General features: G+C 40.8%; 2 protein-coding genes across 3 annotated transcripts; one reads left to right on the top strand and one right to left on the bottom strand.

Annotated features, from left to right (window-relative positions):
* Positions 1-1,042: 1,042 nt before the first annotated feature.
* prpf4 (PRP4 pre-mRNA processing factor 4 homolog (yeast)) lies at positions 1,043-21,512 on the bottom strand. Its single transcript, XM_034191459.1, has 15 exons — positions 21,471-21,512; positions 16,160-16,359; positions 15,662-15,848; positions 13,750-13,837; positions 13,437-13,516; positions 13,009-13,102; positions 12,770-12,864; positions 12,596-12,654; positions 12,140-12,263; positions 9,790-9,879; positions 6,853-6,975; positions 6,097-6,204; positions 5,212-5,330; positions 2,403-2,509; positions 1,043-1,384 (listed from the first exon to the last, which is right to left on the bottom strand). The coding sequence occupies exons 2-15, from the start codon at positions 16,329-16,331 to the stop codon at positions 1,298-1,300; spliced, it is 1,533 nt and encodes a 510-aa protein (XP_034047350.1). The 5' UTR covers positions 16,332-16,359; positions 21,471-21,512; the 3' UTR covers positions 1,043-1,297.
* A 4-nt stretch (positions 21,513-21,516) lies between these two features.
* On the top strand, positions 21,517-23,663 carry cdc26 (cell division cycle 26 homolog). Of its 2 annotated transcripts, none has more exons than XM_034191460.1 (3): positions 21,517-21,634; positions 21,909-22,001; positions 23,220-23,663. In XM_034191460.1, the coding sequence occupies exons 2-3, from the start codon at positions 21,921-21,923 to the stop codon at positions 23,409-23,411; spliced, it is 273 nt and encodes a 90-aa protein (XP_034047351.1). In that variant the 5' UTR covers positions 21,517-21,634; positions 21,909-21,920; the 3' UTR covers positions 23,412-23,663. The 2 variants fall into 2 exon arrangements, with proteins under 2 accessions (XP_034047351.1, XP_034047352.1); XM_034191461.1 differs by having other exon boundaries at positions 21,539-21,634; positions 21,906-22,001.
* The last annotated feature ends 3,433 nt before the right edge of the window (positions 23,664-27,096 follow it).

Raw genomic sequence — 27,096 nt, 5'->3', positions numbered from 1 at the left:
TCTGCAATCAGAAGTATTCAGGAGCTGAAACTACAGATTCTGCACCAAGATGGCTCATTTGTACTTTAGTAACTTTTTTCTTATTGCTCCTAAAAACCTTGTAACTGTGTTTGGACTAAGCAGTGGGTCACCCCTCTGAGTCTGGTCTGCTTGAGGTTTCTCCCTCAAAAACACCAGAGTGAGTTTTTCCTAGCCACTGTCTCCTGTGTGCCTGCTCAGGGAGGTTGGTAAGGTTAGATACCTTTGTGAAACACCTTGAGGCAGCATTGCTGTGATTTGGTGCTCTATGCAAAATCAATTGAATTGAGGTGGGGATAGGGTTAGGTCACTGGGTGAGAGGTGGGGTTGACCCCGGACAGGCCGCCAGTCTATTCACAGAGCAGACCCGTATGGATAAACACATTCACAATGGTCAGTTTAAAGAGGGAACCCATGCCAACAAAGGCAGAACATGCAAAGTCCACACAGAATGGACCAAGTGGGAAGAGAACCTGGAACCTTCAACGGTGTTAACCGCTAAAACAGCATGCTGCCTCAGTATTAATATGAACACATTAATTACAAACACATTATAAAAAGTTTAAACATTCTAAATGCGAACAAGAATGAGTTCAATATAATAAACGAGTTCTTACTGTTTTTGGGAAACCTTAAAAACAGTAAACATTTCGGTCACCTGCAGACTGACACCAAGTGGGCAACTTACGATAAAATCCTGACTCAACTCACAGATTAAATGTTTTACAGTCTGAGGCTCTGTAACATATCTGGTAATTATCACAGGAAGGAAGTCCATTTAACAGTTATGGCTGGTTCAGAAACAGAAATAAAAAAAAACAAAAAACAACTAACGGTGCCATCTAATGGCCACAAGGACTCTGTATCTTTCAATTTTATTTTGGCTGTTTATTCAGGGATCCTCACATACATCAGCGGGTTAAACAAATCAGCTGGTTTAATTTATCCTATGTAAAGTCAGTCCACAAAAACTTTTATAAATCTGATTCTTTAAATCAGGACATAAAACATGGAACCAATAACCTATCAGTAAAAACACAAGTGATCCTTTATTGAAGTATAAAACAGAGACTCACACAGTTAGATCCATAAATATTTGCAACTTTTTTCTTTAAGTTTATTCAGTGGGGTTCTGATGTGACTGGTCCCAAACTAAAGCAGACAGTTTTTATGAGCTCACTCGTTACACTGTGATTGACAGCGCCGTCCCCATCCAAATACTTATGGACCTCAAAGTACACACAGAACAGTAGCGCAGCTCAATTCTTCTGTTGTGACTTCAGTCAGATAGCCACAGTTTGAAGGTTCTGTCGTAAGAACTTGTGGCAATCAATTTCCCGTCAGGTGACACATCCACGCCCATCACCTTCAAACAAAATGCTAACGTTAACGATCATCATCAATAATCAATCATCACGATCAGTTTGTAAACGATCAACCAACATGTCCAGCTGGTAAACAATCTCCCCAATCAATCTGTAAATAATCAACACAACCAGTTTGTAAATTACGGAAGCGTATTGCATTCACTTGATAAATTTTTTTTGGTTTGTTTTTCAGAGTAATTATTTGTGTTTTCTGAGTAATTTATTTTTTGTCTGTTTTTCAGAATAATTATTTCTGTTTTCTGAGTAATTTATTTTTAGGTTTTTTGACTATTTTTTTCCTTTTTTTTTTTTTTTTTTTTTTTTTTTTGAGTAATTATTTTCCTGTTTTTCAGAGTTATTTTTTTGTTGTTCTGTTTTTCGTGGTAATCCCCCCACTATTTTCCGGAGTAATTTTTTTTTTCTGAAATAGTCCTCAGGTGCCTGCGTAGAGTCCACAAACCAATGATAATGCCATCTATATGACTTAAAGACAGGACAATCTCCCAGTGTCTTAAACCCAGATAAAAGTAAAACTTGATTAAACCGAACAATGTCATGTTTGTTACCAAATCGAGCTCTCAATGAATGAATACGTCTTCAAATGCTCTCTAAACTCAGAAAAAATTGGTCCAAAAAACAGAAGAAAAATATTCAGAAAATCACGAAAAATTACTCTGAAAAAGCAACCATAAAAATAAATTACTCTGAAAAACAGAAATAATTATTCCAAAAAAACAGACAAAAAATAAATTACTCAGAAAAACAGAAATAATTATTATGAAAAACAGACAAAAATAAATTACTCAGAAAAACAAATAATTATTCCAAAAAAGAAACCAAAAAATAAATTACTCAGAAAACCAAAACAAAAAAAATTAATTTATCAAGTGGATGCAATATGCTTCTGTAGTAAATAACCAACCCCATCACTTTGTAAATAGTCAATCAATACGCCCAGTTTGTAAATAATCAAGCTGATCAATTTGTAAATAATCAATCAACACGGAATGTCTCTACCTTCCCCTCATGTCCAGCCAGCGTCTTGAGTGGTGTCCAGCCTGGGTGACTCCAAACCTTCGCTGTGTTATCGTACGCTCCCGTCAACAGGAAATGACCATCGGTGGCTACAATCAACAAATAATGTGAGGCCAGAAAAACAAACAAACAGAATATTAAAGACACAGCGTGCACGTAACTATCGCAAAAGACTGTGTCGTGTTTCTGAATAATGACAGCTGCTTTAAACTGTTGCCAAGGGGCCACACAAACAAACAAAACAAAAAAACTGTCTGTTTTTCTGGTTTGACCCAAAAGCTCATAAAGGACTTCAGTGACAAACTGGACTTCAGTGACATTTGATTCTGGAACCACACAGTTCTGATTTGTTCTTGTCAATAAGAAACCAAAGGTGCTGAAAACTGAAGCTAAAAAGCTGCAGCTCCTCAAATGGCTACTTGAGGTTCCAAAAAGGTGTCACCCCGTGTAGACGCCCACAAAAGGTCAAGTTCACAGCCTGGAACAAAAAATGCTTTTGGTCTTTATAGCTGGATTTTTGCTTTCTAACTCACCTGTTCAAACTCTTTGAAGCCATAAAGGTACAAATAATTACGGGCATGCTTGCTTTAAGTGACCGGCGAGTGTGCACCACAGAGACAGAAGAACTAGAATGCCCGTTTGTTTCACTGTTTATCACTAGCTACTTCATTTATCTTCATATGTGGCAAATGTGTGCATGGGCGCAATTTGGTGGGGGATAGGAGGGACATGTCCCACCCCACCTTTTCAACCGGGGGGACAAAATATGGTATGTCCCCCCCACTTTCTGACATATATGTGTGTACTTGAAACATGCTATGCCAGTCTTATGTGCAAACCCATGTCAGAATAGTATCTTTGTTTCTGCAAGTTTGTATTTTTAGCAGCATTGACTTGTTTACAACACCTGTTTCTTGTTTGTCACATTTGGAATTTTCTGGGACTGCATTTGCCCAGATTTGAAACCAAAAATAGTTGCCTCTAGGGACTAGTGTCTACACATAAGTATCAATGGTCCATATGCTAATTTACTAAATTCTGAAAGTTAGAAAAGGAAATCAGAAAAGCTATCTGGGACCTCAGAAAGACCATCTGCAATTATTGCTTGATCTTCAAAATCAGTCTATGCAAGCGAAATTATGTTCAGTATGAGTGTTGTCATTAGTGCCACTTCGAAAATTAAATTCATGATAAGTAATTTATCCTAAACTTATGATCTGTTGTTTTTTCAAACTTATGCAAAAACAAATCTTGAGAAAAAAATACAGTATGCGATAGTTAATAATTATTAAGAGCCTGTTCTTTCATATTTATGAATACATTTTACCACATTGCAGTTGTTTTTTTTAATGAGAACTCAACCTGTCATTCTTTTTGACTTCTACACATGTGGTGATACCTTATTTACACCAGGATGTTAATAAAATCAATGCTGGCTATTCTCAGAATAAAGTACTTATAGCCATAGTTTCAAATTGTATAAGTCAAATGGTGTCCACTTTATGGTCTTCTCAAAACATTAAAATTACTGTTCTGGATGCTCGGAATGCATCTGAGCTTATCTAGAAACCGTTGGCTTCTGGGGGCCTAAAGCCGCCCCCAGACCCCCGGCCTATGGGCTTCGGCCCTGCGGGCCTCGCACTTTGTCTCCCCCAATTTCTAGTTCTAAATTGCACCACTGAATGTGTGTAAATGACTTCTAGCTGTGTGTGATACGGTTGTTTTAACTGAAGGAAAATCATCAAGTTCAAATTTATATTTGTTTCTTGTCATCAAGGCAAACGTAACCCGAGTTACAAGGAGGATTGGATGGCCATGAGATAGGTGGAGCCAGATGTCAGGTAGGCAGAGTCACACACTGCCAAGATGGTAACATCCAAAGTCAACCCATGAAGCTGTTGAGAAATAAATCTATGCTTCTAGTTCATGAGCTTAGAATTTAACATGACCAGAATCAATTATGTTAAATACGAGTATACAATTCAAATTTCATGTGTTTTTTCTGTCAACTTCATTTGTTCATATTCATTCATTCTTGCACTTCAGGACTGCAACACATTTAAAACAAAAGAAATTGTGACAGACCAAGCAGGGCTAGTAATGAGGTTAAAAAATTAAATAATCACACCATTTCAAACAGGTGATTATAATCATGATTTGGCAGAAAAGCAGGATCCATGAAAGGCTGAGTCAGTCTGTCAAATGTGTGAGAAAGCTATTGAAATGTTTAAAAATGACATTCCTCAAAGATGGGGAGGGTTTAGAAGAAGAAATATGCAAACAGTGCAAAATATCATTAAACAATTCAAGGAATCTGGAGGAATTTCACTGCTTCAAGGGTGCAAACCTAAACTGAAGACCCATGACTTCTGATCCCTCAGATGGCACTGCATCATTCATCAATAGCTGGTATATGGAACTATGTGTAGATCTATGTATATGTCTATACACAGATCTGTGTCTAGGTCTACACGTGTGAATGGAAAAAAAAAATGTGTGTGTGTGTGTGTGTATATATATATATATATATATATATATATATATATATATATATATATATATATATATATATATATATACATACACACACACACACAAGGGTAGGCTGAAAAGTTCTAAGGCTCACTATAATGCAGTTAATGCATTACTCCTTCATGGGGAGCCTTAGAACGTTTCAGCCTACCCTCGTATGTGTGTGTGTGTGTGTGTGTGTGTATGCATATATCTCCCTAGGAGAGCCAGAAGGCGGCAATACAAAATAAAAAATAAAATAAAATAAAATCAGTGTTACGTTGGAAGCGGACAGCAGACAGCAGGTTTTGGTGGGCGGGGACTGTGTACAGACACTTCCTGTTCCTCAGCTCCCACACCTTACATGTGTTATCACCACTTCCTGTTGCCAGGTGATACCTGAAGAATACACATTCAAAATAAAAGCACTTGAGAAGACTATCTGACACAAAGAAAAAACAAATCCAGCAATCAAATGCACAATAATAAATGTGTGTGTGTGTGTTATTTCTGTTACATGTGTCACAAGATCTCAAACAAGCTGTTTCAGGTTTAAAGGATGTTTGTAGCAGGACAACTAAATAAATAAATAATCTGTGAAAACTCTCAATATGTAAAAATGCAAAAGGCAGACAAATACTGGTTTTGCAGAATATGACTCCAATAATTATCTTGTTTGAATTTAAACTATTTTTATTTTCAAATCAGTGTTGCAGTGCTGATTTATGTACTGCAGATGCACAGAAATAATTATTAATGTCCAAATTAATAGATATTTGGTGTTATTTGTTCTTGTGATTATCATTTGTATTGCTGAATGTGAAAGAAATTGCCCTTAGGGGATAATAAAGATATCTTGATCTTGATTTTTTTTTTTTTTTTTTTTTTTGATTTATTAAAGAAATATTTCTGGCTTGGCAGGAGTTCTTGTTGGCCTGTCAGTCTGCCAGGCCTGCACCATTAGAGGGGAAACATGGTTCTTTCTTCTCTAATGAAACAATGTTTGTCTGATCAGCAAAACCTCACAGACATGCAGAATGTTACAAAGCACACGTGGTTCATGCAAAACTTGTGACCTGTTACTGCTGTCATGTTAAAGTGTCTGGACACAAAATAAAAATTCCTTTAAAACAAAAGAGTAAATCTGGCTCTGTGATTGGCTGACCCATTGGGGGAGAAATGCAGGCTGTAGATCTCCTTCAGATGTCCCTCCAAGAAAACGACACAACGCCCAGTACGAAGGTCCCACACCCTGCCAAAGGCATCCAGCCCTCTGATTGGACAACAGCCAGAGCAGGCGGGGCCACAGGCAAACAAGATTTAAGATGTTACAGTATAATAAACACAAACAAACAGAATTGAAACACTGAGATTTTACCACATTTTTTCATGGTATTATCGTGGTAATAATAGTTTGAAGAAGTAGTACGTATATGTGTAGTCTGTGTAGTACTTGTGTGTGCAAACTACAAGCACACAACATGGTATTGTAAAAGATATAAAAGGACAGCTTAAATATGAAAAGAAATACTACTGTGGTACTGTGTACAATTAACAGTGGGATTAATAACAGTACTACTGCTTCAGACAACAAATATAGTACATCAGTGTTTCCCAAACCTAGTCCTGCATGGGAACCTAAAGTACTGCAGATTTTCCATGTCTCCCTGTTCTAAGTGCACATAAAGAACCAAACCAGGTGTGTTCCATTATTCAGCCAGCTGCTGATTGGCTAAATACACCTTGTTTGAACACACTAGGGACAAATGGAAAATGTGGAGTACTTTGGTCCCCGAGGACCAGGATTGGTAAACCCTGTACTACCTCATTTTAATTACTAAACATCAACATTAAAACATGCATTTACAAAGAGTGTACAGCATGGGCACTGTGTGTACTGCATATGTACTGTGTGTATTACCCTGTAGCAGCCAGTGAGCCATCAGGGTGGAAGTGGAGGTCATGAACTCCTTTGCTGTGTCCTTCCTGGTGCAGAATCTCCTCCTGAGCCTCGAGGTCCCACAGACGCCATGAATGATCATAGCTAAAACACAGAGACACACAGACTGCAGGGGGCGCCATGCAAAAACACTCCAGCTGATTCGCACTGTGATTGGGTAAATCAGAATCAGACTTTATAGGGAACAGCAGTCTCGCTTGAACTCCTGCGTGATATCGCGGGATCTGTCAACTTCCGGGGACAGCCTGCACAAACACAGCATCGCTTCTAAAAATGGTGTACTGCTTTGTTTTCAGCTGCAATCACCAAACCAGCTGCGAAAAGTGCAGGTTCTTTTTTTTTTTTTTTTGGTTCCCAGTGGAGAAGGGAAGACAAGGCAAATAGGAGAGGTCGTGGCAGTAGGTGTTAGCCTACACACCTTGACAGAGTAGCTGTGTTCTCTCGCCTGCACAACCGCCTCGACATGTTTGAGCTCCGGGTCATAAATAAACTGCAACATATGTCCCCCTTCCACTGCATTGTCACTTTTTCTTTGCATTTTCACTTTGTTAGCCGTGTAATTTGCCCAAAACCCAGAGAAAGTGCCATATTTCTGATGGGGACAGACGAGGGCTGTCCCTGGTTGTCTGTCCCCGGTTGTAAAATTATGCTCTTTCATTTTACCCCTTTAGTGCCCACCCTCAAACAAGACTATGGTTCCCTACTGTCAAGGCAAAACAATCAAGAAAAAACAAGTCAAAAAGGTAATAGACCAAGAATAAAACTGAAGTCATAAAACTACTGACTGAAAAGTACATAAATGCACTTGAAAAAAATTCAGAATAAATAAGAGTTCACTTAAAAACGAGTAAAATGTCTCAAATTACAGCTTCACATCTTTGAACTACACTGTGCACCTGCTGTGAGGCAGAAAGTGCCCTTGTTTTAGGGCCTCCCAGAGGGCAGACATGCAAACAGATGATAGCAGGGATGAGAAGAGTCTTTTGTCAAGTTCTGTGCTATTTTCTTGATTTTTTTTTTGCTGTTCCACACTGGACAGACTGGCGTCCTATCCAGTCTGTACCTCGCCTCACGCTCTATGTCTTTTGGGATAGGCTCCAGCTCCTCGTGACCCTTAATTGGACTAAGTGGTTGAAGATGAGTGTGTGTGTTCCACACTGTGACTGCAAACATTCCACAGACATCGTATCATCCACAAATGCCAACAAGATCCAATCAGCTGTTGCCCTGTGGTCCTCTGAGATGTAGGGGGACTTCGGAGGCATGGCGTGTTGTCCACGACGCCATGCACGGCTGTCCAGGACACCAGCCAGGCCGTATGTGTCACCTGTCAAGTGGTTGGGGATAGTGAATGCTATGGTAGACCCTCCTGGCACATTGTGGCAACCTTGAACATGGGGGGCATTATGGGTCTTGATCTGGTGGGTGATACCTGGCATTGGGGATTTGTATCCTTTGTTTCCTGCAGCAGGTTTGGTACACCGTTCACTGGGTGACTGTTCAGAGTAATGTTCTTGTCTTTGCGTGCTACCTTTGCAGGCTGCTCTGTGGTACTTGCTCTCGCTGCATGGTCATGTGGCTGTGTCTCAATTCAGGGGCTGTGTGGCACTGATGCAACTTTCACACACTGCACATACAGCCATAGTTTTCTCATGTGGTTCCACACACTCGCGTAAGTCACAACATGTCAAGTATTTCTGTGATTACTGCAGTTATCTTGACTGCCTCCTGCAGGAAGTATGATTTGTTGTTTGTTTACACTTTCTCTTTTCACAGTCGTCATTGGCATCTTTGTTGTTACAAACACAGTTATTTGTTGGTATTGGTGCTGTTTGCTATCACCTCCTTAACTGATGTGAAAATAAAAGGAAGCAGCAAATCACTGCTGTAAAATTAAATATAACGCAATACTAAAATACCCTCAGCTGTATGTAATCAATGAACGAGTATGTAGAAAGAATGTGACCTTTTGACCCCTTAGAATAGGTCAAGGTTAGCCATCTTTGAACCTCTCCAAGGTCTGTGTCCCAAGAATGTTCCCTGTGAATTTGAAGAGTCTGGCAGTAATAGGACTGGAGCTATGCTGAGCACAGACAGACAGACAGACGAATGGAAAGTCTTTGCAATACCCGATGGTCATATCTTATCATGGCTTCGAGTAAAAATAGTAAATATTCTTGATTATGTGAGCTGTGAACCACACTTACAAATCAAATCAAATCAATTTTATTTATATAGCACCAAATCACAACAAACAGTTGCCCCAAGGTGCTTTATATTGTAAGGCAAAAGCCATACAATAATTACAGAAAAACCCCAACAGTCAAAACGACCCCCTGTGAGCAAGCACTTGGCGACAGTGGGAAGGAAAAACTCCCTTTTAACAGGAAGAAACCTCCAGCTCAGGGAGGGGCAGTCTTCTGCTTGGACTGGTTGGGGCTGAGGGGAGAGAATCAGGAAAAAGACATGCTGTGGAAGAGAGCAGAGATCAATCACTAATGATTAAATGCAGAGTGGTGCATACAGAGCAAAAAGAGAAAGAAACACTCAGTGAATCATGGGAACCCCCCAGAAGTCTAGGTCTATAGCAGCATAACTAAGGGATGGTTCAGGGTCACCTGATCCAGCCCTAACTATAAGCTTTAGCAAAAAGGAAAGTTTTAAACCTAATCTTAAAAGTAGAGAGGGTGTCTGTCTCCCTGATCCGAATTGGGAGCTGGTTCCAGAGGAGAGGAGCCTGAAAGCTGAAGGCTCTGCCTCCCATTCTACTCTTAAAAACCCTAGGAACTACAAGTAAGCCTGCAGTCTGAGAGCGACGCGCTCTATTGGGGTGATATGGTACTATGAGGTCCCTAAGATAACAAGGACCAATCAGAAACACAGAGTAAACATTTTTACCATGTGGTCCCCAGGAACCTTCCAGAAGGATGCCACGCCACCCGAGACACTCGCTCACTGTGACCCTCAATGTCCGCCATCGGCTCATCACTATGTTGACAACACAGACAGACAAATACATTTAGATGCTGAGTGTTAACAAAGAGAAGAAGAGGCAGGGGGAGGAGCTCAAATTCAACAAGCGCACAAATTTCAATTCAAATTCATTCAATTGATTTATTTATTCAGCTCTGGTGGCTCTGTGATAGGCTGGCATCCTGTCCAGGGTGAATCCCATTTCTCGCCCTAGGACTACTGGTATAGGCTCCTTCCCCCTGTGACCCTTGATTGGAGTAAGCGGGTATAGAAAATGAATGGATGAATGAAAATACAGCACCAAATCACAACAAAATCACCTCAAGATCCTATACATCAGTAAGGTTCAAACCTTACCCAGCCCATAAGCAAGCACCTTGATAACAACTGCCTCTGGGTTTTTTTATTATGGAAAGAAACCTGAAGTAGACTGGACTCAGCAGGGAGACCATCTGCTGCAGTCACAGTAACAGCAATAAAAACATGCTGTCCAGAGTTCACGCAACATAACAAGGTTAATCCCCCCCACCCCCAACGCAGCTGGTCCTGATGTGTCTCTTCGATTCCCACAAGGCAGGAGTTCAGACAAGGAACATAGCAGAGAATCAGTAAGACCAACCTCTGGTGATGGTCTAGTGGTTAAAGCGTTGGGCTTGAGAAGAGAGGATCCTCGGTTTGAATTCCAGCCTGACTGGAAAATCACTAAGGGCAAGGTCCTTATTCCCCTACTTGCTCCTGGTTTGTAGTGAGTACCTTATATGGCAGTACCCTCACATCGGAGTGAATGTGAGGCATTATTTGCAAAGCACTTTGAGCATCTGATGCAGATGGAAAAGCGCTATATAAATGCGGTCCATTTACCATTTAGAAAATGGACAACCTAAACCAATCATTAATGATCATCAACCCACGTATTTGGTTGTGGAGGCTGTTTCTGTAGCACACGCGCAAATGTCTTCCTCTTTTGTCTTCTCTGGCAGGAGTGGAAAAAAGAACTTCCCCTTTATCATTTGTGGAAAAACGCATGACGTAAATCAATCAAAACCACCAACCCCACATGGATTGATCAACAACCCCACATGTGGGTGCTGCTCAGAAAAAAGAAAAAGCCACCGTGTCTGTGTGTGTATGTATATATATATATATATATATAATATTTACATTTATGAGCTTTTGACAAGAGTGGAAGTTGGCGCTTTTGACAAGAGTGGAAGTTGGCTTGTTTGCCTTGTTTGGGTCGCCATGGCAAATCCAAGGTGGATCTGCATGTTGAATTGGCACAGGTTTTACAGGGGTGGGATTTGAACCCGGAGCCTTCTGAACTGAAACCAAGCGCATTAACCACTTGGCCACCACCCCTGTAACAGTGTTTTCAGTTTTAGAAGTCTTTTTATTTCTCACTAGCCTTTATAGAATATATGAGAAACATGTTACAGGAACACATAAATCAAGCGGTTTTACAGAGACCCGCCACTGACGTCATGGTGCCCCTCTACTCTGATTGGCTGCCACTCCCGCCACTCAAAAACAAACAAACAAACAAACAAAAAACCCAGAATGAAACAATGTGACTTTTAAACCTCTTAAAATAGGTCAACGTTAGCCATTTTGGAACTTGTCCCAAGAATATCTGAAGACTGGCAGTAATTGGAACTGCATTTATGCCGAGCACAGAAAGACAGACGGACGGACGCAAAGTCTTTGCAATACCCGATGGCCAAATTTGATGGCCTTGGGTAAAAATAGTTTGTTAAACATGATTGTGGTTTTCATAGTAAAAAAACAAAACAAAAAAACTTTTTTCTATTTGGATTTTATGTTTTTGTGTGAATTTAGGTTCATTGTGTTAATACAGTATGTCAGAATGAAAGAAAAACTGAAAAGTCACACAGATGAGGTTGCACTGAAAAAAAAGACACCAAACAAAGCAAAGTAAACAGGTTTTTTAAAAGGTAAATTATGACGGTAAAACCAAAAGTAGTCAAAATGAGCAATTATACCCTGGACTCCAGAGGATTAACATTGATTTAACACTATAATATGCTCACTGGCAGAAAAGTCCTGTACTCGGATAACGAGTGCCACCTCACGATGGAAGTTGGACTCCACATCATTCTCCCTGTGCAATCGTTGATTCCAGCACTACCCAAGGATCCTCCAGAGAGAATTTTCATGCCCCACCTCCATTTTGTCTCCTCCCCATCGACCCCATCGACCCCCCCCATGTGTTTTCTCTTATTTACTCTTCCTGTTACCATGTCTCTTTGTGTCCTACCTCTCCAGGTTCCAAAGCTTCACTGACCCATCGGCAGCACATGAGGCTAGATTGACATCTGATTGGTCCAAAGCGACTCCAGCCTGTGGGCGGAAAACCACCGCACCCACGTTGGTGCTGTGGCCTTCAACCAATCAGAGAGCAGGAAAACAATATTCAGAAACACATTAAGCGGGCAAAATTGTTATTGTATTAGATAATTTAATGTGGTATCATACAGTTGATTTTATTTAGACAAGTGCACAGATTAAGGAAAAAAATACTAACAAAATTTCTCGTGCCTGTAATGTTTGTGCAACACTGAGCACAAAAAATAACATTTTTTCATTAACACCTTCCAAAATATCAGAATATCACAATTAATGCCATAAACAGTAACGGTCATCAAATACTGCGTCAAACTAAAACTAAGAGGAAGGACTGATGAAATGAAAATGATGAAAACTGTAACCTCACCTCGCAGTGTGCGAATCAGGCTGCATTCTGGGATGGACCATAGCTTGCACAAACCGCTCCTGCACACGCCATTAACACGTCATGCTAACGATTCCATTGCACATAGTAGCTGTTTTTCTCAATGGAAAATTATCACTTGCTGTTGATGAAGTTAAAAAGGGCGGGGCACGTTACCATGAAGCAGTGGCTAATATTTTGGAGTCGGGGCTGAAGTGGCAGAAACTGATTGGCCGGTCATCACCAATCTGACTGCAGAAATTGTTCAGATTCTGAAGAAAAACAAACAAACAGAGAACTGACTGCTGTTGAGTGATTCCATGACCTATCAGCTGGTCAATAGACTGATTACTTTCTAATAGCTGACTGATCGCTGAGGATATCTGAATAAAGTTATCAATCAAAATGATGCCAACCCTCAGGCTCTTGTGCAGCTCTTGCTGTCGGAGCGTCCTGGTTGCCTCGGAAACTTCCCTCTGTGCTCGCGCTGCCTCCAGGCGCCACATGCCTCTGAGGAACCAATCACAGAAAGTGACCGGACGTGCTCACGTGATTACATCCGTGCAGGAACGCCACTTCTAACATTTTCCTAGAGCTCGGTGTGCATTTTTACAGACGCAGCAGAAGATGAGAAAGTTTTCAAGTCTTATGTTCATCAATTAACTGAGAAATTAGATCAGTTTTTAGCCAAATGTTCCTCAACAGAGACTGAAATCCTACAAAAGAAATTTATATGTTTTCATTCAGTGCAGATCCACAAAGTGCTTTAAAATGAAGACACACACACACACACACACACACACTTCCTATGTCCCTGATTGGTTGGTTTGTTGCCAGCACTCACCGAGGCAGAGAGTATCGAGCTAACCAGAGGCGTGCTTCCTTCAGGGAGGCGGAGCCTTCGTGGTACCATGTCTGTTGGCACTGATTGGTCAGCATAAATAAATTCACATTAGACAAATTATCTTCATTTTTATAACTTTCACTGAAGTTTCACTTTTTAAAATATGAACAGTTTATGTAATTCCTGTCAGGCCCGCTGGTCCATCAAGCCGGAGCTTCTCCCCGGTTCTATGACACAGCACCACCTGTTGGGCTCAGTTAGAATCACATGAACGTTCGTAAAAAAATTCATTTAATCAGTGTTCTGCCTTCACCTCTTCCTGCGACCTTTTGGCACTCTCCTCATCCTTTCTGGATTTCTTCAGAGCGTCTGGCCCAATAACAGACAGAATACTGCGCAACCTGATGGAAGCAGACAAACAAACAATCAGTGCCACAAAGAGAGACTGATTCACACCACAGAACAAAAAGTACAAAGCCAAACTCATCCATTTCTAAACCAGCGCTGGATTCAAACAGGTTTGAAACTACACTCAACAAAAATATAAACGCAACACTTTTGGTTTTGCTCCCATTTTGTATGAGATGAACTCAAAGATCTAAAACTTTTTCCACATACACAATATCACCATTTCCCTCAAATATTGTTCACAAACCAGTCTAAATCTGTGACAGTGAGCACTTCTCCTTTGCTGAGATAATCCATCCCACCTCACAGGTGTGCCATATCAAGATGCTGATCAGACACCATGATTAGTGCACAGGTGTGCCTTAGACTGCCCACAATAAAAGGTCACTCTGAAAGGTGCAGTTTTATCACACAGCACAATGCCACAGATGTCGCAAGATTTGAGGGAGCGTGCAATTGGCATGCTGACAGCAGGAATGTCAACCAGAGCTGTTGCTCGTGTATTGAATGTTCATTTCTCTACCATAAGCCGTCTCCAAAGGCGTTTCAGAGAATTTGGCAGTACATCCAACCAGCCTCACAACCGCAGACCACATGTAACCACACCAGCCCAGGACCTCCACAGCCAGCATTTTCACCTCCAAGATCATCTGAGACCAGCCACTCGGACAGCTGCTGAAACAATCGGTTTGCATAACCAAAGAATTTCTGCACAAAATGTCAGAAACTGTCTCAGGGAAGCTCATCTGCATGCTCGTCGTCCTCATCGGGGTCTCGACCTGACACCAGTTCGTCGTCGTAACCGACTTGAGTGGGCAAATGCTCACATTCGCTGGCGTTTGGCACGTTGGAGAGGTGTTCTCTCCACGGATGAATCCCGGTTCACACTGTTCAGGGCAGATGGCAGACAGCATGTGTGGCGTCGTGTGGGTGAGCGGTTTTCTGATGTCAATGTTGTGGATCGAGTGGCCCATGGTGGCAGCGGGGTTATGGTATGGGCAGGCGTCTGTTATGGACGAAGAACACAGGTGCATTTTATTGATGGCATTTTGAACGCACAGAGATACCGTGACGAGATCCTGAGGCCCATTGTTGTGCCATACATCCAAGAACATCACCTCATGTTGCAGCAGGATAATGCACGGCCCCATGTTGCAAGGATTTGTACACAATTCTTGGAAGCTGAAAATGTCCCAGTTCTTGCATGGCCGGCATACTCACCAGACATGTCACCCATTGAGCATGTTTGGGATGCTCTGGACCGGCATATACAACAGCGTGTACCAGTTCCTGCCAATATCCAGCAACTTTGCACAGCCATTGAAGAGGAGTGGACCAACATCCCACAGGCCACAATTGACAACCTGATCAACTCTGTGCGAAGGAGATGTGTTGCACTGCATGAGGCAAATGGTGGTCACACCAGATACTGACTGGTATCCCCCCCAATAAAACAAAACTGCACCTTTCAGAGTGGCCTTTTATTGTGGGCAGTCTAAGGCACACCTGTGCACTAATCATGATGTCTAATCAGCATCTTGGTATGGCACACCTGTGAGGTGGGGATGGATTATCTCAGCAAAGGAGAAGTGCTCACTATCACAGATTTAGACTGGTTTGTGAACAGTATTTGAGGGAAATGGTGATATTGTGTATGTGGAAAAAGTTTTAGATCTTTGAGTTCATCTCATACAAAATGGGAGCAAAACCAAAAGTGTTGCGTTTATATTTTTGTTGAGTGTAGTTAAAGAAGCTGATTTTTTCCCTTCCACAGAAGAAGGTGGAAGGAAATCTTTAAAACAAACACGTTTACCCACCTCTCTCTGCGGTCAGCTGGACCCTCCCCAAACAGTGTGATTGGCTCTCCCAGAGCTCGGAGGCCGGCCTTCACCTCAGCGTCATCTGTGGAGACTGTGATCTGCCGCGCTCGCCGCCGCCTCTCGAACTCAGCTAACGCCTCCTGCTGCCGCTCGTTGACCCGCTCCTCCAGCTCCAGAGTCTCTCCTGCAAGGGATCATGGGACATGGCTTTCAAGTGTACTTTGCTCATTTCAAATATTTTATTGTCACACAACTTTATTAGTTTTCTCAAACAGTGTAGAAATTGTGTTTTTTTTTTTGTGAAATAATGTTTCATATTTTTGTGTTTAAAATAAAGTGGTGTCACCTCAGTCGTGGAATTCATGTCACTGCTTGAACTGTTTTTATTTTCTGACTTTGAAACTTTATTTCAGATTTACTTTTGTTTGCTTCAAATGACATCACGAGTTTGTTTTTTTTGTTTTTTTTGTACTTTTCCCTCTCATTGTTACCAACCAGAGGAGATGTTGATGTTTCCCGCCTCAATTCCAGCTTTGACAGCATCACTTCCTGTCTTTGAGCCACTTGTTGCATGTGCGCTCAGCCGCTCGCGCTCCTTTTCCTCCAGGCTTCCATAGAAAACACGACTCTTCTTCACAGGTGGTGCTGCCTCGTCTTCGTCAGACATTTCAACATCTGTTGTTGCCTCTGAGTGGCTGCAATGAAAATTAAAAATACACTTCAAAGAATTAACGGATTCCAGAAGAAATTCTGCCATCTCAGCGAAAAAGAAAAAGAAACAGACATCAACACTGACACAAGGATTCAAAAAAAAAAAAAAAGGATTCAAAAGAATTTATTGTCATACGCACAGAAGAACATGTTCCCTGCACAATGAAATGTGTCTACTGCATTTAACCCATCCTAATTCCCAGTAGGAGCAGAAGTCGCCATTAGGCGCCCGGGGACCAGCTCCAGATGTACATCTCTGCCTTGGTCAACAGCAAGGCTGAGCAAACCAAGACCGACCCATAACAAACGACACACACATAACACACAACACACATAGGTCGGCCCGGTACATAAACATATATTGAAAAGCAAAACACAAGGGAAAAGGAGAAAAAAAACCCTCATAGCTGCTGCGTTACACAGCAGCAATGAGGAAAAAAAATCCCCATCAGCACAGAAAAACAATAATCACACAGACAAAACAAGGACGCAGGACGACAACCGAGATTTGAAGGTCCAGTTTATCAGAACACTCCGGAGGCAGCCTATTTGGCGCCGTCAACGGCCTTGTCTGACAATCCTAGAGAGGGAGGGGCTCAGCCCTGAGCAGTCCACTGTCCACAGTCAACGTCAGAGCTGGAGAAGTTGAGGGGAGGGGGGGATGACCAGGGAGCGAGGCTTAAGTGTTGATCTTCTGAGGAGGTTTTTTATCACAGCGACCTTGAAGTGCAGCTGTGTTGGGGAGGCCAAATAAATAACCAGATTAGCAGATGCCTGAAAGATTCCACAGTTCTGAGAACAGAGTGGCTCTCAATGCATCTGAATGTAGAATGTGGTCTTCACAGACGGTCAAAGCGGGTTTCCAGAGCTGTATTTTGAACAGCTTAAGGTAATTATTTTTAATGTTTTTTTTATAGCTTGATAAAACAGTTCCTTGCTGTAAAAGTATGTCTGTATGTTGATGTCTGTTGTATGTAAAAGTATGTTGATTTAATATCTTGTTAATGGTTCACTGTGTGTGCGCACTGAGGCAGGACCTGAAAGACTATTTTTGGAGGGGCTCCTCCTCTTGCGCACACAATTGCACCTGCTCTGTGCACTGGACTCTATATAAAATAATTATTTTGTAGCGGATTAATAATTTTCTGTCAAACCTTGGATGCCGACAATACCTGTAATCACTTCTGGAATTAATGTATCACATGAGCTCCGCTGTGTGTGCGCACTGACGCAGTGACTCCTCATCACGCTTCAAACGAGCATTTAGGCAGAATGCCAGCTCACAAAAGAGTGATATTTCAGACATACTGGACGAACACAAAGTTAAAATTTTGGTGACTGCGTGAAAGTGGATGTGTGTTTAAAGCCATGGAAGATAATAACTCCAGTGGAGCAGCTAAGAGCAGGAGCTGTGCGGCAACATAGGTGGAGAGCGCGCAAAAGACCGATTTTGAAGACATAACACAAAGTTAAAAGTTGTATCATGGTGACTTGTAAGCTGCGGAAGAAATAAAGAAACATACATATATATATATTAAAAATGATCCACAGGTGTATATAATAAAACGGCCACCTCATTCTGTATGCAGAACGGCACCGCGCGCAAAAGAGCGCTTTTGCAGAAATAAACAGACGAACACAAAGTCAAAAGTGGAATCATGTTGTAAAAATGACTGTGCTTAAAGCCAGGGAAAAAATAAAGCCAGCAAGCCACGGATGGAACGGAAGCCAGAAAGAGCAGAGAGGCAGCTGTCCATGAAAGGACAACGGCAGCGCGCGCAAAAGAGTGATTTTGCAGAAATAAATGGACAAACATAAAGTTTTGTGTGTTTAAAGCCGCAAAAAAAAAAAAAAAAAAAAAAAAAGCCAGAGAGCCGCGGAGCCAGCGAGGAGCACAGAGGCGGCTCTCCAGGAACCCGTGGTTCGGGTCAGGCTGGTCTGGTGCATTACAGGTGGACTGCAGCCTGGCGCACAGCGCACAACTGCGGAACTGTGATGGAGTGTCTATTTTTGGACTGCGTTTAAAAAAAAAAAAGAAGGGACATCTTTAAATGCTGCTGTGAATCTGTGAATTGAAAACCCACACTTTAAAGGGACCAGGTGTGGGAGGGCTGGAGGTTTGGACCAAACTCATGCCTAAACGTGCGCCAACATGGCGTTATCATGGCGCTATCATGGCACTACGTGGCTTAGTGTGGCTGATGCGAGCCATTCAAGGCTGTAATGACAGGTCGGTCGTGGCTCACTAGAGGCTGCTACGCGGCACATGCGGGGTACAGAGAGGCACATAGTGGCACCTTCATAGTGGATACGTGATAGATGAAAACGGGTCATTCTTCAAATAATCACCCCACACCCATGCGTGGCTCCTTCTTCAGCCTTCATTATTCGGTGGGGCCGAGGCTTTATGGATGTTAGCGTGCATGCACCAGGAATGCGCATCAAGCAAGTAGGTCAGGTTAAAGGTCATCTCAAAACCTCAAGTGTGTGCACCATAGACTGTATATATACTGGACACAGCCTGCGTGAAGTCACCCACTTGTTTTCTACAGAGACCCAGAACAGGCGATATGAAGCCCATGTCTGGACATCACCATGCTCACAGCAGCTGAATGATGAACTCATTACTGCATAAAGGGGCAGCGCGTGAGTGGCTCCGTGTGTGAAAGACACCTGAACACGGCTCTCTCTTAGAGTCCAAACTACCTAACCTCTGTTCGAGTGTTTATTAAATTAAATTTTGGGTGACTGTGTGATGGTTCTCCTAACAGTTTACTTTGTTGTGGACATTAAAAGCTACGAGCCGCATATTTTCTCAGTAATCATGCATTAAGTACACCTAAAGGATGAAGCTATCAACAGCTGCTAAAAGTGCTAATACCATTAGCATAGAACATTAAATCCGACAAGCATTCATATAAGGATTTTCTCAGTGAAAAAATTCTGGTGGAGGTTGCACTGAATATTTTTTGTGAATGTAATATTTTGAGATTGTAATATTGCTAGATTGTCTTAATTGAAACTTAATCATGTCACTAAAAACAAAGTTGTCCTTCGAAGAGGAGGGTGGTGGCAGGGAAAACAAAAAAATCCGACAAGACTTTCACTTAGCGTGAATATTGCAAAAGACATCTTAGATGATCCGTTAGGATTTTTTTTTTTACCTCATCAAGTCATATTATTCCAGGTTTTTGTAAAATCCAAAATGACAGACACAGCCTCCACAACCAACCGTATCACGTGGACACTGAGTTAAGAAGTGAAGACACTGGGCTCAGTCACTGTCACTCAAAGTGAAATGACCATTAATGTGCCTGAGTATGTGCTTTAGAACGCGGGTTTATCAACAGCTGATACTGATGTTAACATGACCGGCATGCACCTGTTTTTTTTTTTTTGTCCTTCCACAGTAACTTTTGTTCGTACCACAGCATTCAGAACCTTTTCTATGCAGTTTGATTAAAAAGGGCCCTGGAGAGCAAGGACATACTCTATTTGCCCTATTGAGGTTTCAAATCCTGCAAAATCTCAAAAAACTTTAGAGAGATCGTCACTCTGCAAGATGTCATTAACAGAGAATAGCCCGACAACTGGCCCGGCTATGAATTGGGCCAGATACTGGCCTCCATCTTGGAGTGAGATTTCCCTCTCCTAAACAACCAATAGGAGAGCAGCGCTCGCGCCACATCACCGTGAAGCTGATGCATGGGATGACATCAGCGTCTCGGCCACTCTTCGGCTAGATGAGAGAGGCCAGTATCTGGCCCAATTCAGGGCCAGCTGTTGGGCTACACTGAGAACTGCATTGAGTCAGTCTGTTAAAGCTGCAATTTAACCACTGAACACAGACGTCATTAACATCGCAACATAAAACTCTTTGTATATTGTGCCTAAAACTCTCATGACTATATTATCTGGGCTTTTACACATTATTGTGTTTGTTTTATGTAAACATGTGAGAAGCTCAGGTTGTTTCTCTGCTATTTTCAGTGGGAATCGCCGTGAGCTGCGATCGCTTCCTGTTCATGTCGTTCTGGGGGAAAGTGAAGTTTGCTCTTTAATGCCCTGCTTATTGTCCTTTACAACACTGTTCCACAGTAGTCTGAAATTCTGTTTGCATTTATGAAGTTCCACGCAGGTTAAACATAACAGACACAGAATATTTTGAATATTTGTTTTAGCAAGTTTTCAGGGTCTCATGCATGCAGTCTCTTATTAACGTGATGAAAAGCATAAAAAATACATTTTGGTAGCATAATGTTCATTTGCAATTGTCGTCATGTGGTTTCTCTTTGTTGTTTAGGATGCAGTGACTTTCGGGCACGCAAGGGATTATCATATCTCAATAGGGCAAATGAACACCAACATGGGATCTCAAAGGAAGATCATGCCTTGCCAACCTTTTGGAAACATTAGAGGAGTGGACAGAAGCTCTGGACAATGGCCGTGATGTAGATGTAGTGTATTTGTCCCTAACCCTAAGCCTGACTATCAAAAAGCCTTTCACACAGCTACCCACAAAACACTTTTACATAAAATGCAGAAATACAGAATTGGGGGTAGAATTATAGCCTGGGTCGGGAACTTCTTATTTGACAGGCAAATGAAAGTTAACATCTATGCCAAGCATTGGTACTGGGACCAGTACTGTTCCTGAGATGGTGAGATCTGGAGGTCAGTAAGAAACCAAGACGACATCACAGAACGTCAGCGTGACCTTGATGCACCCAGTAACTGATCTGATTCCTGGCTGCACTGAAATGAATGTAAATAAAGCATCATTGAACAGACAAGAAAAAAAGTCTGGATGGCAAAAGTCGGAGTCAGATGCTGGAAGACAACAGAGTGGAATTGGAACAGTTTCTGTGGCAAATCTAGTGTGCAGTAGTGGCACAGAAAAGAAAAATTGGGCAGCTAGTTTCAAATTTAATAAAAATGTAACTTAATAAATGGATCTAAATCCGCTAAAACAGAGATAGAAGCGAGGATTCGGTAGCGTCACGTTTTTGTCTCGGCCAGGGGCTAAAGTAGAGACACGGACACCAGAAAGGTTTAAATATTCCATGAGATCAAGTTAAATTTGATTTAAACTCACCGGCGACCGAAAACAAAACGAAGCGTCCGAACAACGCACGACCGGAAGTACTATGACGTCAGCGCCGGTTCCACTTCTTCTTCGTGTATGCAAATAGCAGCACAAGGCAGTAAGAGACTAAAGTGGGAAAAATTGCGAAAGAAAACTGGGAATATAGCGACACTGTAAGTTTATTATATTAAAGTCTGTTTGTCAGAAACGTTTAATCTGGGAAGTGTGCTTCGTTCCGAGCTAATGATCGTTTGTTCTGCCGTACAACATGTTAACTGATTAGCATAGCATGTATGTGTACAGATCTACAGCTGAGATCAAGGTATAAAATAGTAGAAACGGAACATTCTCTGGACATTGACGCCATCTAGTGGAAGTCATAACTTTTTTTTTTTTTACTTTGACGTTTCCAAGTCTTAATTTTTTTTCTTGTCCACCCCCAAGTTGTTTGAAGAAAAGATGCTGCGGCGGAAACCGACTCGACTGGAGCTGAAAATCGACGACACTGAAGAGTTTGAGAGTGTCAAAAAAGAGCTGGAGGTTCGAAAGTCTGAGTGAGGATCTTTGGGAACCAGTTAAAGCATAAAATAAATGAAATGTTCCTGGGTTTTCAGCTGTATCAAATACATTTTGGCACATTTTTGACAGTTGTGTCCAGTGCAGATTTCAGTAACCTCCTGATGCTCAGAGCTCGTCTCCTCACCAGAGCTTCATAATAAAAGGATTTTAATGTCAGACCAGTGGCCACATGAGCCAGAACAGCATTTTATTGTGGAAAGGGCACCAGCAAACATTAAGGGTGCTGTGAGGGGGAGGCGAATGTCTGCTAAAGATCCTAGGATCCATTCCTTGTCAGACCAGAAAATCAGTACAGTGCTGCTGATCATAGTCCTTCATCCCAGCAGCTCTCTGACATCAGTGTGTGATATGTCTGTCTTACTGCTGTAAAGCGCTTTGACTTAAACACGCAAAAAAAAAAATATTTTCAATTCAATTTAATAGATTGCTCATAACCAAATCCATGGTATGGAGCACAAACAAAAACAAATTCATACTTTGACAAAAGGAAAACACTAGAAATCAAAATTCAGTACAAATCCAGTCGTCCAAATCTACATAATTTGGTCACATGAATAGTTCTTACCAACACAACTCAAATTCATGAATAAATTCTTTTATTATTGTAACGGGTTCCAGTCCATGCAAAATCAGCAACACTGCTTTTAATTTAGTTTTGTTCTGCGACTATGTTCTTTATTGTCCAAACACTGGACATGATCTAAATAAAATACAACAGATTCAGAGTCATCATGTTTATAGCAAGATGTGTTTGGACACAGCAGATATGTTTCAATTGGGAAATGTATAGGTTTATTTCATTCGGAGTGGTTCGTTTGGAGTTTCCAAACAGTGCTCTGTCTGGTTTAGTTTAATTACTTCTGGAACATTGTGTGGGGGATTTAAGCCTTAGATCCATCCAAACTTTGCGTTTGGTGAAACTTACTTTAAAACCTTTAGAACAGTGTGTCATCATCAAACAGCTGTTGGCTGCTACAAAGGCTCATGGGAAATATAGTTTATGGAAACTAAACTTAAGTGGGCAAACAATTGAAGTCGTTTTGAGACTTGTGGCTTGTTATTGAAGAGTGGCTTGTCAGACTGACATTGTTTTGTGCAAAACGAAAAGTCATCTGTTGTGATACTTGTAGTGACTCTTTACATAACCATGACAATGACTTTATAAAAAATGTCTTTCAGGCCATAAAACACCAGCGAGAAGAGGCGGAGTCAGTCACTGCAGCAGGCCATGTGGACATCATCAGGGGTGGAGCCTCTGCATCTTCATCAGCTGTGCCATCAAAGGCGGAGCTTATCAACGAGAGGATAGGCTATAAGCCCCACCCCAAACCTGCCACACTACCCACGTTATTTGGAAGCCTGCAGTTCTGAATGTGTCACTGTGGCAACATCGCTTCTCATTTTTTTTTTGTTTATATGAACTCAAGAGGTAAACATTTGTTTTTGTTTACTTTTAAATCCACCGTGCACAAAACCAGAGTCTGATCCAGATCCAACACAGCGTCACGTGTGAATGTTCATTTTATTTTCAGATAAACTGCTTCACTTAAAACCAGATTATTTAATAAAAGATCAAATCATCATAATTGAACTGTTTTGTTAATAAATGTTTTTTTTTTTTTTTTAAATCAGAAAGCTGATTTTTTTTTCCCCCCCTGGTCAACCGACTAATCAATAGACTCAAAGGACTGCTGTTATGAAGATGTGAACGCAATCTGGATTGGCTCGTAGAAATGGACTCAGTGAACAGCATCGGTTTAACTTCATATTCATAAGTTTAATGAATAAATGGTCAGAAAAGGCTTTCAGAAATGACTGTTTTTTTTAAAATTGACATTGTATAAAGCTTAAAAATGAGTAACAATTATTTTATTAAATTCAGGAAAACAAAAGGACTCCGAATAAAACCAATCAGCTCTTGACTTCCTGTAGTGGTGGAACAGATCACATTCAAGCTCTGATCGAGACACTTAGTAAAGGATGTGGCTAGCAGTTAGGGGTGCTTGCCCACGTATGGCAGTTCTGTGGTGTGGATGTGGCAGCAGAGCTGCTCCCAGATCTGATGGCATTAATTTTTTCATGCTTTATTTATTTTAAATGTAGTTATAACAGGGGTGGTGGCCAAGTGGTTAGTACACTTGATTGTAGCGCGGAAGGTTCCCGGTTTAAACCCCACCGTCACGTTTCTCCATGTAATTTGGAGTTGCTTCAGGGAGAGCAGTCAAAATCAACACGTAGATCCACCATGGATCTGCTGTGGTAACCCAGAGTGAAAAACAAGGGAGCAGCCAAAGGGACTTACTTTTATTTACTTTAAATGTAGCTAGTTCTACTTCTGCCACAACAGGAAGTCTGTGCTGATTCAGCCTCCTCAAGCGGTGTCGCTTCAATAAAGAAGAGGAAACGTTTTCTTCAATACAATTTATTTTCATAATAAAAGATATAATATTAAACAGCATAAACAAACAGTTAGTGTTTGGAAGCAGTGTAAACTAACATGTATAAATTCAAAAACCTAAAAACATTTGTAGTTATTTACAGTGACAGCAGGCAGCTATCTGTAGCTCCACCCTCATGTGGTAAATGTCAGCCAATCAGTTTTCTTTTTGTCATTTGTAATTTTAAAACAACCAGGAAAAATGTAATTTTATTTATTACTACATATTAAACTCATCAATTTAAATAAAATTATAGAAAATTTCAGGTTTTGAGAAAACTACGAAATTCTTCAATGACTAACTTTGTTTAAGGTCATGTGGGTGTGGCTTGACGTGAGTAATTGACAGACAAGTTGATTTTCAGCGGGAGGAATCAATATAAAAATAAATAAATAAAAAAAATCAAAAATGCAGAAAGTGATTTTAAAAAATATATTTGATAACAAAGCATTTTAGTGTTTAATGACATTTAGTTTTTTTTTTTTCTTTAAAGTCCAATGTGTGGCACTATGTTCCCATGACAACAACTCAGTTTTCCAACAATCAGTCAATTTTAAGTGTATAATGTAAATTGTGGAAAGGTACTGCTTTGGCTGTAGCATTATAAAATGATCACATTGATAACTGCTTCTGCTTACTGTATGTCAGTCTTATGCTAACAGCAGATAATACTGTTCCGTCTTTATGAATTCATTCTAAACATACATCATTTGATGATATTAGAGTAACTTCATTCATCAGTGCTGACATTAGCACCGATAAGCCATTCTTTTTTCTCCACAAATTTTAGAAAATGTAGTGATTTCGAAGAAACACTGAGTTAAATGCTAGTGTTCACAAGTACAGTGCATCCAAAAAGTTTTCATAGCGTGGCACTTTATCCACCAACACATAAAAAAAAAAAAAAAAAAATCCCCTAAAAAGTCTATACACAATTCTCTATGACGATGTGAAAATGTTTTCTTTATATATATATATATATATATATATATATATATATATATATATATATATACACACACACACACACACAACCCCTGGCAAAAATTATGGAATCACCGGCCTCGGAGGATGTTCATTCAGTTGTTTAATTTTGTAGAAAAAAGCAGATCATAGACATGACACAAAACTAAAGTCATTTCAAATGGCAACTTTCTGGCTTTAAGAAACACTATAAGAAATCAGGAAAAAAAATTGGCAGTCAGTAACAGTTTTTTAGACCAAGCAGAGGGAAAAAAATATGGAATCACTCAATTCCGAGGAAAAAATTATGGAATCATGAAAAACAAAAGAACGCTCCAACACATCACTAGTATTTTGTTGCACCACCTCTGGCTTTTATAACAGCTTGCAGTCTCTGAGGCATGGACTTAATGAGTGACACACAGTACTCTTCATCAATCTGGCAGATCAGCTTTGCAGGTTGGAGCCTTGTCATGGATCATTTTCTTCAACTTCCACCAAAGATTTTCAATTGGATTAAGATCCGGACTATTTGCAGGCCATGACATTGACCCTATGTGTCTTTTTGCAAGGAATGTTTTCACACTTTTTGCTCTATGGCAAGATGCATTATCATCTTGAAAAATGATTTCATCATCCCCAAACATCCTTTCAATTGATGGGATAAGAAAAGTGTCCAAAATATCAACGTAGACTTGTGCATTTATTGATGATGTAATGACAGCCATCTCCCCAGTGCCTTTACCTGACATGCAGCCCCATATCATCAATGACTGTGGAAATTTACATGTTCTCTTCAGGCAGTCATCTTTATAAATCTCATTGGAACGGTACCAAACAAAAGTTCCAGCATCATCACCTTGCCCAATGCAGATTCATCACTGAATATGACTTTCATCCAGTCATCCACAGTCCACGATTGCTTTTCCTTAAATGATTGTAACCTTGTTTTTTTCTGTTTAGGTGTTAATGATGGCTTTCGTTTACCTTTTCTGTATGTAAATCCCATTTCCTTTAGGCGGTTTCTTACAGTTCGGTCACAGACGTTGACTCCAGTTTCCTCCCATTCGTTCCTCATTTGTTTTGTTGTGCGTTTTCGATTTTTGAGACATACTGCTTTAAGTTTTCTGTCTTGACGCTTTGATGTCTTCCTTGGTCTACCAGTATGTTTGCCTTTAACAACCTTCCCATGTTGTTTGTATTTGGTTCACAGTTTAGACACAGCTGACTGTGAACAACCAACATCTTTTGCAACATTGCATGATGATTTACCCTCTTTTAAGAGTTTGATAATCCTCTCCTTTGTTTCATCTGACATCTCTCGTGTTGGAGCCCTGATTCATGTCAGTCCACTTGGTGCAACAGCTCTCCAAGGTGTGATCACTCCTTTTTAGATGCAGACTAACGAGCAGATGTGATTTGATGCAGGTGTTAGTTGTGGGGATGAAAATTTACAGGGTGATTCCATAATTTATTCCTCAGAATTGAGTGAGTCCATATTTTTTTTCCCTCTGCTTGGTCTAAAAAAGTAACCGTTACTGACAGCCACAATTTTTTTTTCTTGATTTCTTATAGTGTTTCTTAAAGCCAGAAAGTTGCCATTTGAAATGACTTTAGTTTTGTGTCATGTCTGTGATCTGCTTTTTTTCTACAAA

Source organism: Thalassophryne amazonica, chromosome 17, assembly GCF_902500255.1.
Source record: "Thalassophryne amazonica chromosome 17, fThaAma1.1, whole genome shotgun sequence".
NCBI lineage: Eukaryota > Metazoa > Chordata > Actinopteri > Batrachoidiformes > Batrachoididae > Thalassophryne > Thalassophryne amazonica.
The sequence above is the reverse complement of the archived record's forward strand: the minus strand, read 5'-3'. Positions and strand labels throughout refer to the sequence as shown.